The sequence below is a fragment of the Ovis aries genome, chromosome 6 (assembly GCF_016772045.2).
Source record: "Ovis aries strain OAR_USU_Benz2616 breed Rambouillet chromosome 6, ARS-UI_Ramb_v3.0, whole genome shotgun sequence".
Taxonomy (NCBI): domain Eukaryota; kingdom Metazoa; phylum Chordata; class Mammalia; order Artiodactyla; family Bovidae; genus Ovis; species Ovis aries.
Window position 1 is genome coordinate 12332612 of NC_056059.1, and position 15643 is coordinate 12348254.

The window sequence follows — 15643 nt, forward strand, 5'->3', positions numbered from 1 at the left end:
ACTGGGGAAACAGACTCTTGGAGGGCACAAACAGAACCTTGTGTGCACCAGGACCCAGGAGAAAGGAGCAGTAACCCCGCAGGACACTGACCCAGACTTTCCCATGACTGGCCAGGAGTCTCTGGCAGAGGCGTGGGTTGGTGGTGGCCTGCTGCATTGTTGGGGACAGTGAGTATAGCAGTGCATGCATGGGACCTTTTGAAAGAGATTGCCATTATCTTCATTACCTCCACCATAGTTTGGCCCCGGGTAAATAACAGGGAAGGAACACAGCCCCGCCCATCAGCAGAAAAATAGATTAAAGATTTACTGAGCATGGCCCCGCCCATCAGAACAAGACCCAGGTTCCCCCAAGTCAGTCTCTCCCATCAGGAAGCTTCCATAAGCTCTTATCCTTCTCCATCAGAGGACAGACAGACTGAAAAACACAGTCACAGAAAACTAACTAATCTGATCAAATGGACCACAGCCTTATCTAACTCATTGAAATTATGAGCCATGCAGTGTAGGGCCACCCAAGATAGACGGGTCATGGTGGAGAGGTCTCACAAAATGTGGCCCACTGGAGAAGGGAATGGCAAACCACTTTAGTATTCTTGCCTTGAGAATCCCACTAACAGTTTGAAAAGGCAAAAAGATAGTATACTGAAAGATAAACACCCCCAGTTGGTGGGTGTCCAATATGCTACTGGAAATCAGTGGAGAAATAACTCCAGAAAGAATGAAGAGACAGAGTCAAAGCAAAAGCAATACCCAGTTCTGGATGTGATTGGTGATGGAAGTAAAGTCTGATGCTGTAAAGAGCAGTATTGAGTGAATATTAGATCTATGAATCAAGGCAAATTGGAAGTGGTCAAACAGAAGATGGCAAGAGTGAACATCTACATTTTAGGAATCAGCAAACTAAAATGGACTGGAATGGGTGAATTTAACTCAGATGACCATTATATCTACTGCTGTGGGCAAGAATCCCTTAGAAGAAATAGAGTAGCCATCACAGTCAACAAAAGAGTCCAAACTGCAGTACTTGGATGCAATCTCAAAAACAACAGAATGATCTCTGTTCATTTCCAAGGCAAATCATTTAGTATCACAATAATCCAAGTCTGTGCCCCAACCAGTAATGCTGAACAAGCTTAAGTTGAATGGTTCAATGAAGACCTACAAGATCTTTTAGAACTAACACCCAAAAAAAGATGTCCTTTGCATTATAAGGGACTGGATGCAAAAGTAGGAAGTCAGGAAACACCTGGAGTAACAGGCAAATTCGGCCTTGGAGTACAGAATGAAGCAGGGCAAAGGCTAATAGAGTTTTGCCAAGAGAACACACTGGTCATAGCAAACACCCTCTTCCAACAACACAAGAGAAGACTCTGCATATGGACATCACCAGATGGTCAATACTGAAATCAGATTAATTATATTCTTTGCAGCCAAAGATGTAGAAGCTCTATATAGTCAACAAAAACAAGACAAGGAGCTGACTGTGGCTCAGATCATGAACTCCGACTCTTTGCGACCCCGTGGACTGTAGCCAACCAGGCTCCTCTGTCCATAGGATTCTCCAGGCAAGAATGCTGGAGTGGGTTGCCATTTCCTTCTCCAGGGAAATCGGACTTAAATTGAAGAAAGTAGGGAAAACCACTAGATCATTCAGGTATGACCTAAATCAAATCCCTTACGATTATACAGTGAAAGTGACAAATAGATTTAAGGAATTAGATCTAATAGAGTGCCTGAAAAACTATGCACAGAGGTTTGTGACATTGTACAGAAGTCAGGGATGAAGATCATCCCCAAGAAAATGAAATGCAAAAAGGCAAAATGGTTGCCTGAGGAGGCCTTACAAATAGCTGTGAGAAGAAGAGAAGTGAAAAGCAAAGGAGAAAAGGAAAGATACAAGCATCTGAATGCAGAGTTCCAAAGAATAGCAAGGAGAGATAAGAAAGCCTTCCTCAGCAATCAGTGCAAAGAAATAGGAAAACAATAGAATGGGAAAGACTAGAGATCTCTTCAAGAAAATTAGAGATACCAAGGGAACATTTCATGCAAAGATGGGCACAATAAAGGTCAGAAATGGTATGGATCTAGCAGAAGCAGAAGATATTAAGAAGAGGTGACAAGAATACACAGAACTATACAAAAACGATTTTCACAACCCAGATAATCACGATGGTGTTATCACTCACCTAGAGCCAGACATCCTGGAATGTGAAGTCATGTGGGCCTTCTGAAGCATCACTACTAACAAAGCTAGTGGAGGTGATGGAATTCCAGTTGAGCTATTTCAAATCCTGAAAGATGATGCTGAGAAAGTGCTGCACTCAATGTGCCAACAAATCTGGAAAACAACAGTGTCCACAGGACTGGAAAAGGTCAGTTTTCATTCTAATCCCAAAGAAAGGCAATGCCAAAGAATGCTCAAACTACCTCACAATTGTAGTCATCTCACATGTTAGCAAAGTAATGCTCAAAATTCTCCAAGCCAGACTTCAACAGTCCATGAACTGTGAAATTCCAGATGTTCAAGCTGGATTTTGAAAAGGCAGAGGAACCAGAAATCAAATTGCCAGCATCTGTTGGATCATCGAAAAAGCAAGAACGTTCCAGAAAAACATCTACTCCTGCTTTATTGACTATGCCAAAGTCTTTAACTGTGTAAATCACAATAAACTGTGGGAAATTCTTAAAGAGATAGGACTACCAGACCACCTGACCTGCCTCCTGAAAAATCTGTATGCAGATCAAGAAACAGCAGTTAGAACTGAAACACTGAACAACAGACTGGTTCCAAATCAGGAAAGGAGTACATCAAGGCTGTATATTGTCACCCTGCTTATCTAACTTATACGCAGAGTACATCATGCAAAATGCTGGCTGGATGAAGCACAAGCTGGAATCAAGGTTGGCTGGAGAAATAGCAGTAACCTCAGATATGCAGAGGACACCACTCTTATGACAGAAAGCAAAGAAGAACTACAGAGCCTCTTGATGAAAGTGAAAGAGGAGAGTGAAAAAACTGGCTTAAAATTTAACATTCAGAAAACTAAGATCATGGCATCTGGTCCTGTCAATTCACAGCAAATAGATGGGGAAACAATGGAAACAGTGACAGACTTTATTTTGGGGGGGGCTCCAAAATCACTGCAGATGGTGACTGCAGCCATGAAGTTAAAAGGCACTTGCTGCTTGGAAAAAGTTATGACCAACCTGGACAGCATATTGAAAAGCAGAGGCATTACTTTGCTAACGAAGGTCTGTCTAATGAAAGCTGTGGTTTTTCCAGTAGTCATGTATGGATGTGAGAGTTGGACTATACAGAAAGCTAGGTGCCGAAGAATGGATGCTTTTGAACTGTGGTGTTGAAGAAGACTCTTGAAAGTCCTTGGACAGGAAGGAGATCGAACCAGTCATCCTAAAGGAAATCAGTCCTGAATTTTCATTGGAACCCACTCCAGTACTCTTGCCTGGAAAATCCCATGGACAGAGGAGCCTGGTAGGCTGCGGTCCATGGGGTCGCGAAGAGTCAGACACGACTAAGCGACTTCCCTTTCACTTTTCACTTTCATGCATTGGAGAAGGGCATGGCAACCCACTCCAGTATTCTTGCCTGGAGAATTCCACAGACAGAGGGAGGAGTCTGGCGGGCTACATTCCATGGGGTTGCAAAGAGGCGGACACGACTGAGCAACTAAACAGTTTCACGCTTTCACCAGGTGCTTACTGGCACTGATTAGCATACTAGTGCCTGTGGCTATATATATGAATATCCCTTATTACTACTATGATATCTAACTCTTGAGTAAATTCATAAATAATTTTCATGTTTGAACCTAAAATTAGAGAATGTTCTTTTTCATGTGCTTTGTCTTTTGTGTATATTATCCATAGGAGATAGACTGATATCTTTAAGTACTTTCAGCATGAAAGTAGTTCTAGAAAAATATTGAAATAACATACTATGGATACAGTTTTACATTGCACTTTTTTATAATTTTAGTAGAATTTTAAACTCATGTATTTCCTGCTTCAGTTCAGTTCAGTCGCTTAGTCACGTCTGACTCTTTGAGACCCCATGGACTGTAGCACACCAGGCCTCCCTGTTCATTACCAACTCGCGGAGTTTACTCAAACTCATGTCCATTGAGTCGGTGATGCCATCCAAGTATCTCATCCTCTGTCGTCCCCTTCTCTTCCCATCTTCAATGTCTCCCAGCATCAGGGTCTTTTCAAATAAGTCAGTTCTTCTCATCAGGTAGCCAAAGTATTGGAGCTTCAGCTTCAGCATCAGTCCTTCCAATGATCATTAGGACTGATTTCCTTTAGGATGGACTGGTTGGATCTCCTTGCAGTCCACGGGACTCTCAAGGACTGTCTCCAACACTGCCGTTCGAAAGCATCATTTCTTCGGCACTCAGCTTTCTTTATAATCCAACTCTCATCCATACATGACTACTAGAAAAACCATAGTCTTGACTAGACCTTGACTAGACAGACCATTTCCTGCTTATGGAGTGACTAAAATTTGGAAAAATACTTTATTCAAGAAATGAATTTCAGAAAGGGGTTTGAAAGATGAGAGCATTTGGGCTGGTGAATCTCTAGGGAAAAGTCGGTTGTAAGTATTAAGATAATATGGCATTAAGTTGCAAAGAGAGGATGACTTATAATAGTAAGTTTTCCATTTATTCTGTTCTCCAAGGGATATTATCAGAAAAGCAATGCATCTGCTCAGTACATTTTTGAAAAGGACTTAATTTTAATTGGTTGCAATAAATGTTTTAAGTTTTTCTCTCTGGTTATTTATTAAGACAGATCCAAAATAAAATGTAGTATTTTTAATTTTTTAAAAGTTTTTAATTGGAGGATAATTGCTTTACACGGTTGCCTTGGTTTCTGCTGTGCCACAAGTGTGTGTATATACGTGTGTGTGTGTGTATACTCTGCCTCTTGATCCTTTTTCCCACTGCACCCCTGTCCCACTCCTCCAGGTGGTCACAGAGCGCTGAGCTGAGCCCCCTGCGCTCTATAGCTGCTTCCCGCTAGCCATCTGTTTCCGGCATGGTAGTGTGTATATGTCAGTGCTACTCGCAATTTCTTCAAATTGGAATATGTTTTGAATTTAAATGTGTTGAATGTTGGAGAAGGAAAAGCCTTAAATGTCGGTGATTGTATTCAACCTTGTATTGGTAATAAATGTATTGCTTCTTTCCCATATTGTTTATTCGCTATAATCATGTTGAGATGGAGACACTTAGGGCTGGAAAGAACCTTATGGGATCCTCTTACAGGCTCAGGGGTGTGTGTGTGTGTGTGTGTGTGTGTGTGTGTGTGTGTGTGCTCAGTCGCTGTCACATCTGACTCTTTGTGACTCAGGCTCAGGGGTGTGTGTGTGTGTGTGTGTGTGTGTGTGCTCAGTCGCTGTCACATCTGACTCTTTGTGACTCCAAGGAGCCCACCAGGCTCCTCTGTCCATGGGGTTTTCCAGGCAAGAATGCTGGAGTGGGTTGCCATTTCCTCCTCCAGAGGACCTTCCTGACCCAGGGATCAAACCCATGCCTCCTTTATTTCCTGCATTGGCCGGCGGAAGCCCAATAGGTTCATGTAACCCAGTACTAATCAAGCATTTTTCTGTGATCTATGGTTATTTTTTAAGTATATAAAAATATATATATAACTCAAGCACAAGTTTCCCAAAGCTTAAGTGGTTACCTTTAAATGTGAAGCACACTTCAGTATATTTTATTCTTATTTTAAATACTGCCTTGATCTGAACTTTTGAAAAAAAAAGAGGGGGTGGGTCTTTATCTGGTCTATTCTTTGGCATGATGCAGAATCCTTCGAGTGTAATATCCCTAGTTTATCATAAATAGCATAGCTCTTGTTTAATCTTAAATGTAGCTTAGTACTGTAATACTTTAAGAGATTTAATGTGTTGGTGTCTTGCTGATTAAATATGGAGCCCCCTGAGCAGCCTGGTGGGCAGTTACCAGCAATAGGGCTCCTCTTTTTGACCCAGATGATAGCAGGCTGAGAGGTGGATCAGTGCTGGGCTCTGCAATGGGAATTATAGCGACGCTCTTCAGGTACTTAGAACAGAGGAATTGCACATGGCCAATTTTTGCCTTCTTCACCAGACATTCTTACCCATTTGATACATAGTAGATAGGCGTGTACATTTTGTACAAATCCATCAGAAATACAGCATTAACTCAAGCCTCTGTTAACACCTTATAATTGAAGTGCAATATGAAAGTGCACTATCTTGAGATTTCTTTAATAAGCAAGTCATCTGACGACAATAACTCCTTTTCTTTTTAATATTCCTATTATTTGAAGAGATACATGAATGATCTCATTAGCTTTGCATAAGTTTTAGAAGGTGGAATAGCAGAAAAATAAGGCAAGAAGAAAGTGAAGAAAGTTGGAATCACTTATTTAGATACATAAACCAATAATATTGATGCAGAATTGAAAGAGGGAAGATTTTTTAAATACAAGAAACATGAATTGATGATTGACTATTCCAAGAAGTGACTATGTACAACCAGATAATCTCAAGTTACTCTGCAAAGAAAACAAAGAATATTTCCAGATATTACTCAGTGTCTGTAACTTCTTCTCACATACATAATTTATTTTAAAAATGAGCATGAACCGATATTAACTACCCATTTGTCTGTTTCATTAAACATCTCTGAAATTCTGTTCTTTCATGCAAAAGAATTGTTCTCTCTGGTCTTTTGATGTCATGCGATCGGTGTAGCTGGTGACCATACAGTTTATAGTTAGTGGTCATTCCTCCTCACTTTTACCATCTTCCCAGACTGTAATTCTTTGACCAGCCAGAAGCTCCTTTGCATAATGTGAACTTGTAACTTGATCTGAACTCTTAGAAGACACTGTGATTTCCTCTAGTCAGCCCTGAATATTACTAACCTGATCCTATAGATATTGAAGCTAATCTAAACTTGACTTTAGATTAGCTTCGAGAAATCTGAAGGGAATTTGAGAATAAGGATGCAGATCGTGGTCAGCAGAGTTGATATGCTCTAACTCTCAAGGATGGATCTTGTGTTCCAATGGGTTTTTGTGTGTACAAATAGAATAGTTTTAAAATTAACACGGATGGCATTCCCCATTGAATTTTCATGTAATAATTATATCTACTTTTCTCAATAAGTCCTTAATTGTAGTTCCTTTGTCTTAAGTACTAGTGATGAATTGCTTTTAAATACAATATAATGTTAATTGTTGTTGTTTAGTCCCTACGACATGTCTGACTCTTTTGCAACCCTGTAGACTATAGCCTGCAAGGCTCCTCTGTCCATGGGATTTCCAGGCAAGAATACTGGGGTGGTTTGCCATTTCCTTCTCCAGGGGATCTTCCTGACCAAGGGATCAAACCCACATCTTCTGCATTGACAGGCAGATTCTTTACCACTGAACCACCAACGAATCCCTAAATGTTAATTAATGCTAAGTTTACAAAGATTTTCTTGTCACTTCAGAAAAAAATTTGAGATTTTATTAAAATAAATTTTGAGAGACTTCCCCTGGCAGTCCAGTGGTTAAGACTCTGTGCTGCTAATGTAGCAGGTACTAATTTGATCCCTAAGATCCTGCATGTTATTACACAGTAGGCAGCCAAAAAAAAAATTTTTTTTAATTTCTGGTTTTAAAGTTATTTTACTTTTGAATACTGAATAGTGGCTTATTTTGCTTTTATTAATGAGGCATATTGCTCAGAATATTGTCTAAATACATAACTCAAGCAACCTTAGAAATTTATGTGTCTAGTATCTAAAATTCGAATAAACTGTAGTTTTCATCTGATCAGTGTGTTTGCCTTTGACAGCTAAATCAAATCTCCAAATGGTTTATGCCCAAACTTTTAAAGTTTCTTGTTAAGACAAGTGGAAAAAAATCAGTTTATGAATGGTATATGACTATTGACTTTGACCAATAATAACAAAAGAAATATCTGTATATCTTTATCTGCTTTTCTCTTTTACTTTAAAATAAAATAAACTATATATACAAGGATTCATATTTCAAAGAAATAGAGTGTGTATTTTTCAAATCCATACAACCTAAATTAATATTTTTATCCTGGGGCGATTTTTAAAATTAATGCTGTTTTCACACGTGCTGGGGAAGATGCAGAGTAACTGGATCACTCATACATTGTTGGTGGGAATGTAAAGGGGTCCAGCAACTCTGGGAAACGGTTCGGTAGTTTCTTCAGAAATCAAGTATGCAACTGTCATATAAGCCAACAATTAAAATTATAATCCTGGGCATTTATCCTATAGAACTGAAGACTTAGGGTCACACAAAACATACACACAAATTTTCACAACAGTAATTTACAAAAAAACAAAAACTTAAGAGGAAAAAAAAAAAGCCCAGATGTCCTTCTATGGTTGACTAACCATGGCACAGCCATATAATGAGCAGTAAAAAGGGATGAGCTGTGGATGGACAGAGCAACCAGAAAGTCAAAGTGAAAGTGGCTCAGTCGTGCCCAACCCTTCCTGACCCCATGGAAAGTCCATGGAGTTCTCCAGGCCAGAATACTGGAGTGGGTAGCCTTTCCCTTCTCCAGGGGATCTTCGCAACCCAGGGATCGAACCCAGGTCTCCCACATTGCGGGTGCATTCTTTACCAGCTGAGCCACAAGGGAAGCCCAAGAATACTGGAGTGGGTAGCCTATCCCTTCTCCAGTGGATCTTCCAGAAACAGGAATCGAACCAGCAGGGGACAACCACCAGAGAATTATACTAAATGAAAATGACAGTCCCAGCAAGTTACATACATTATTTCACTTTGTTTCATTCCTGAAATGATTAAACAGTACAAATGGGAAAGAGATTAGTGATTGGCTGGGCTTAGGAGGGCCTGAAGAGAGCAACAGGAATGATCCTTAAAGAAGTTGTTTCTGTATCCTGACTGGATCCATGTCAACATCCTGGGTATGATAGTGTGCTATAGCTTTGCAAAACGTTGCCTTTAGTACATAGGCACGAAAGCTAACATAATTTACATAGCAAATTGTCTAAAAGTAAAATTTAATTATAAAATTTAAAAATGGTGTTTTATTAAATGTATTACTCGTGTTATAAGAAAGACTAAGAAAAACAAAGCATTTATGCAGATGTGCCTTCAGTGTTCTAGAAATGTTGCTTTTATTTTGCGTTTGGTTTTCGGTGCTTCTTTGTTTTGTATTTGTGAAGTTGGCTGTCTAGAAATGACAAGCTTTGCCACAAGAGCCAAGAGTAATGGTTGAGCCAAAATTTCCTTCTGGAGTAGTGCCGTTTGACTGTTATAATGTCTGAGACTAATAAATATGTTTTAGAATTAACAAATGAGCTACATAGTGGCATCCCTGTTTTTGATAGGGGCTTCCCTGACAGTTCAGTTGATTAAGAATCCTCCTGCAATCCAGGAGACCTGGGTTTGATCCCTGGGTTGGGAAGATCCCCTGGAGAATGGAAAGGCTACTCACTCCAGTATTCTGGCCTGGAGAATTCCATGGACTATACAGTCGCACAGAGTCGCAGAGTCGGACATGACTGAGCTACTTTAACTTCAAACTTTCACTTTTTTGAGAAGGCTTGGTGCCTTGCATGGCCGAACTTAGCTAATGCTTGCTCTAGTCATGAAATAGATGTAATTAACTGCCAGTGAGACTATGAAAAGTATCTGACTAACAAGCTGTCATTTTTGCACCCCAGTATGTGAGACAAATCTACACCCTCAATCCTCGCAACAGAGAAAACTAAAAATGCAGAACTCCCCTCGTTTATAACCAGGACTGTTGCGCAGAACTGACAGTGACTATGAGGATGCAATGCAGTCTGTTCGGTATGAATGACTCTTTTAGTATTATGATAACATTGGCAGTACTGCCCTACTATGTTTAGTTTTAATTTAATCTTGAATGATTTATAATATCATTCAAGAGAGAGAGGAAAAGTAATAGGCTTTGGGTCAGCTAAATTTGGAAACATTTTAGCCTCAGAAGCACCTTTTCCACCTTTATAGATCTCCTACTTAATGCCTTAGAATTTTAATGTTTATCCTGGATAACTATTACACTTGTTTTTACCTCTGAGCAAACTTCACAAAGGGTTCCCCAGGTGGCTCAGTGGTAAAGAATCCACCTGCCAGTGCAGGAGATGCAGGTTCAATCCCTGGGTCAGGAGGATGCCCTGGAGACGGGAATGGCAACCCACTCCAGTGTTCTTGCCGGGACTAAATGCACACACACGCTCTCTCTCTGTCAAGGAAAGAAAGACTGCTGAAAGAATGAGTATAACCTTTTCTCTCAAATGCTTTTCTCACTAACTTGTTTAAAGTGTCTTTCTAAAGGCATCTTAGGGCTGAGTGTAATTAGGTTAGCTGTGTGCACCCGTCCGTGCCGCCTGTGGCGATAGCATAGCGCGGTCATAGCAAGAGCCTGGGGCAGCCTGCCTCCTCGTGCGGCAGCTGCGGTGCTCTCAGGGCTGGCTCTGCAGTCAGTCTGGGTTGCCAGCTGTGGTGAACAGAACATCCCATAATTCCTCTGGTGTGAAAAGGAATTGGGTTATTTATGTAAGCTTTTATAAAAGTAAATACGGTTTTCAACCCGTGAGAAACTATTAAAGAGGAAAAAAGGATAAAAGAATGGATACTTTCGACCGACAGAGAAGGCTGGAGAGAAAGAGAAATGTCCGACTGTGCAAAACACCATCTCCAGGCTCTCAAACATATCGCCAATAACAAGAGACTAGTAGTTGAAGAGCTAGAAGTTTTAAAAGGAACAAAGCCTTCCTCCAAGCAGTTGTACACATATGGCACATCCATGTGAAGACTGTATGACATAGTTTGGTTGATAAATGAAAATTATAATTTCATTTAGTTATGTGTTTTTAATTCTTTTTTTTTTAAAGGCAGTAGAAGGGAGGAAAATCATAAGGAAGAAATGAAGGAAGGAATAAAGAAAATGTGTATTTATCCCATGTAAAGATAATGCTACTTTTTTTTTTCTGCTGTATCAATAGCAGAAATCATTCGCAATTAATCTCACCTGGTCAAATGGCTGGTTGGAAATAATAGAGATTATTTTAGAGTTGTGTGATGCAAAACGATTGAACTTTATCACATGGTTTATTTTTAACCATTATCATGTGCTTCCTGACAAAATGCTTTGGTGAAACTGGTTTTGACCCCATATAATGTAAGTTTGATGATCAGGCTTGAGCAACTCTTGACTTGTTCAAAAAGTTATTCACTTCCAAATGATAATTATATCCAGGTATTAATAAGGTAGTGGTAATCTGAAATTTTATTCCAGATATAACCAGAAATTAGTATTGCTTCTCCACTTGTACCTGAAATTTCTACCTCTGTAGCCATACCGTTATTTGAATGTACACGTGGAACTCTGTTCAGTGTTATATGACCGCCTGAATGGGGGGAATTGGGGGAGAATGGATACATGTATGTGTAAGGCTGACTCCCTCTGCTGTTTACTTGAAACTCTCACAACATTGTTAACTGGGCATACCCAAATAAAAAATTTTGAAAGTTTTTTAAAATTAAATATAAAAAGCCCCACATATTGTGTTATAGCTACTCAGTGAGGTATCTATGCAACTATGTCAAATAAGAAACTCAGTGAGTTATCACCCATGGTGTGGCTTTCCTCACTGTGCTGAATGACTGTGAGTGGAAGACTCATCATTGAGCCAAACTTTTGATTTTCTTTGGCAGAATAAATTTAAGCAAAGGTAGCAGGCATATTAAAAACAGATGACTGAGACGTAAGCACTCAGCAGTCTTCATCTCCTTGTCTTTGTCACTCCGAATTTATGGATGAAGCTTGTGATCTCTGATATTGCCAGTTAAAGTTACAAGAAAATTGCACATTAGTCGTTTTGTTTCAGACATATGTAGCTATACTGAGCTTTGATGATTTTGTTTTAGATACTTATAGGTATACTGAGCTTTGATGAAAATGTTTATCCAAAAAGAGGGAAGAATGCCTAGCATGTGGCATAGTAAATACTCAAAACTGAGTTTAAGAAAGACCATCTACTATTTGCCAAGTCTGTGCGGGATGCAACGACTTTTTAAAATATGGTTCCTGTTTGGTAGTGTTGATGAGAAAGAAATTCTATGTACTAAAGAAAGGACAGATATTCGAGTTTGTTAATAAAAATAAAATAGGCTGCATCCTTAAATTCAAAGGTGACACTATGAGAAACCAGGTAAGAGGGGAGCTCCAGCGTGTTTACATTCCATGTGCTCGAGAGACAAACAGAGGAGCTGAGCTGAGCTGAAGTGGCCACACTCCCAGGTGCCTGTCGTGTGGGCCCCCTTCTCATGTTCGTGATAATAGAAAAATCCACGTTTTACAAATGATAACCCACAATTATGGGGGAATAAATGCCTCTCTTTCTCTACTTTGGAGAAATTTCTGGAGAGGGATTCAGAATAGACTAACAGTGGGCCAAGGATGATATCTTCAGGGGATGGAATTGGATTGTAAAGAATGGCTTGGGAGTTTCATGAGTACTACAAACTCCCTTTGTGGCTTACTGTAGCTTGTGTGACAATGTGTGTCCTACTGAAACCACATTTTCCATATGGCGGTCATCACTGCACCAGGATCATACTCAGGACAAGTCACAATATTAATAGATGTCCTGATCCTTTTGTGGTGACTTTTGAAAAGCACTGTGTCCTGAGTTGGTTGCTTTTCCTGGCCTCTGTGCTTTTCCTCTGCTCTCAGTGAAAGCCAAGCTACCCTAAGTGATTGTATAAATAGGAAGAATTTACCATCTATGGGGGTGAGTTGGGGGAGTCAGGGGGCTTATTTGAAATAAACAGAAGGAAGAACAGTGCGGGAGTTTTACATGTGTGGTTATCTTCCAGTAAACAATGAGCACATTTAAATTCAAAAGAGAGAAACTTTGGTTTCTCTCTGAATGTTTAGCTCTCTGAAAAATTTAAAGTATTAATTTGAGGAATTAGTAGATTATCTTGTTAAAACTTCTAGCTGTACTGTGTTTTAAAACTTGAAGGTTCTCCTTTTGTATTAGAGTATGGGCGACTAACAGTGTTGTGGTAGTTTCAGGTAAACAGCAAAGGGACTCAGCCGTGCATGTCCATGTTTCCATTCTCCCCCATCCAGCTTTACAGTTTTGACTGATGACTTGTTAAATGGATTTTGGTGACTTGACTTTAGAAGTAGCGTAATTTAAAAAAAAAAACCGTTTTGACAGGTTGGCTGGGGAGTGCCATATAGAAATTCCCCAGAAAAGGGTGAGCAGAGGCAAAGAGACCACTCACTAGTCTTCTGAAGACCTGAACTAGGATGATAGGAAAGGGAATGGCAAGGTAGAGGCTCTCAGAGGTCGAATGGCCTGAAGCATGTTAACATACGGAGATGTAGCAATTATTAATGTTTAGTTTTTACATGGCAATATGCAAATTGCTTTACCTTTATTTAATATTATCAACCTTTCTGTAAAGTATAGGTATTGTTATCTTTGCAAGTTGATTAATTTGCTTAAGATCACACAGTTAATAATGATCAGAATCAAAACTTAAACCTAGGATCTGTGTGAACGCAAGCCCTGCTAATAAAGGATTCTGACTCATGAGAGGCTAAAATAGTGTTGCTCACATTTTAATTTAGGAGACATGCCTATTCAATGCCTGGCTTAAAGTTTATTGTTGGCATACACATAACACAAACTGTCTTCTCTTTTTCCTGTTTTCTTCTGTTTTAGTGCGACTTCATGACAGCATATCAGAAGAGGGCTTCCATTACTTGGTGTTTGATTTGTAAGTACAGCATACTTTGTGTTTTTGTGGGTTTTTTTTTTTTTTTTTTTGCTATTTACTTGAAGATTTTGAGTTAAAGATCGTTTTTTCTCCAAGTAGGAGTCCAAATTAATGACCTGATAATATTTTCAAATGTAATTCTTTTGAAAAAAGGTGAATACTCAGCATCGTTTATTTAAAATTTAAGCTAATCTTCCTAAGAGAAATAGTTACGAGTGTTTGCTTTGGGATTGTTCATTGTGATCTCATAAGTAGTTCTCAGTTTACAATGTACAATATAAACCACGTATACAATGGTGGACCTCAGTGTACATAAACATAATTTTCCATTGAATTTTTAAAAGTATTTGTAACTATCTTACATAAAAAGAACACTCAAGAACCCTTGAGATGTGTTACTTCAGGGGTTCAACAACATCATCAAACTCCCATCTTTTACCCCAGCTCACTGTCTTTGTTCTCAGACTGGCGTGGTTCAACTTCCTACATGCAGACATGGTAATTTATCCTGGAAGATATTGTACCGTATTTTTTTTTTTTTTAGAATGAACAATTCATCTAGTAAACCTTCCATTTTTCACCTCATGGGCCAGGACTAGGTTACATGCCTGCCCCTCACCAGTCACTGGCAAGAAGAATGGAAACACCAAAATTTACTTACACTAAGAATTAGAGACCAAGGTTCTATCAATAAGAATAAAGGGAAAACCATGCTCTTGGGGAGCAGTCCATAGCATCCCACCTGGCTGAATGGGATGTAGTGAGACAGGCCACTCACAATACTTCTCGAGGTTAAATGAGAATACACTTTCTGAAAATCAGATTGATACTCCAAATCAAAAATGTCCGTATTGTATAACTTAGTAATTTTGGTTCTTGGAACAATGTCCATGGAAACTGTTACTCTAAATTCAGATAAAGCTTGAAAGATGTTTATGCATTGTTCTTTATAGGAGGCTGGGAGGAGGGGGAAGAAAACCAACTTAAGGATCCAATAATGGAGAATCAGTTTTCTTAATTACAGTGCATTCATATGATGGACTACTCTCTAGCATTTATTGTGATATTGGGGAATAGATAAGAAAAATATATTATTTCATCTAAAATATGTCTAATGACAGGTTAATACTAGGTTTGGTTAATTCAGTCCTCCAATGATGTCTTTAGGAAACCAAGTTCATTCCATCTTTCAGTCTGTTCCTTGTAGTTTGTGGGTTTATCCTCACTCTCAGATACCTCTTACGTTCTCACATTTGGTGCCTTATTTTAGCTATCATGGTGACTTGCAAAGGCAGGGGAAAAGGAATATTAATCCCATTCATATATTTTTATTTATAGGGAAAACCTTTCCCAGCAGTCCCTCAGAAGATATCTGATAGTGCATTATTGTTTAGAATTGCTTCTGATGCACATGTCTGAACCAAGTAGTAGTAAAGGGGATAGAATAACAGCAATTGGCATGGACCAACTATAAGTTCAATCCATAGCAGGAAGGGAAGTCTTGCTTGCTGGGGATAGGAAACCAGACATGTCTGCTGTTACTATGAAATGTGTTGCAATTATTCTTCAATGTTTAAAGTTCAAGAGGAGAGTTATCAACAATTCTCATCAAAATGCTTTTCCAGTAAGTGAGATTAATAAACTAGTTAAACACAGTCCAGTAAGTAGCATCAAGGTTTAGAGACAATTGGAAAACAATAGTTAAAAGTATAGATGTTCAGTGAGTAAAAAGAGATTATAACAGATATAAATAAATAACCCTCTATTTAATTGTGGTGGTATTCGAGGGAGAAGAAAAGGAAGTAGC

At 39.2% G+C, this 15643-nt stretch overlaps 1 protein-coding gene across 25 annotated transcripts in view; it reads left to right on the top strand.

Annotated features, from left to right (window-relative positions):
* The window catches only part of CAMK2D (calcium/calmodulin dependent protein kinase II delta), a 329207-nt gene that overhangs the window by 154700 nt on the left and 158864 nt on the right, over window positions 1–15643 (top strand). For all 25 annotated transcript variants that reach the window (XM_004009602.6, XM_042251124.2, XM_027970805.3 and 22 more), the window contains exon 4: window positions 13782–13836. In XM_004009602.6, coding sequence (XP_004009651.2) covers window positions 13782–13836 — 55 coding nt within the window. The remainder of the gene's footprint in view (window positions 1–13781; window positions 13837–15643) is intronic.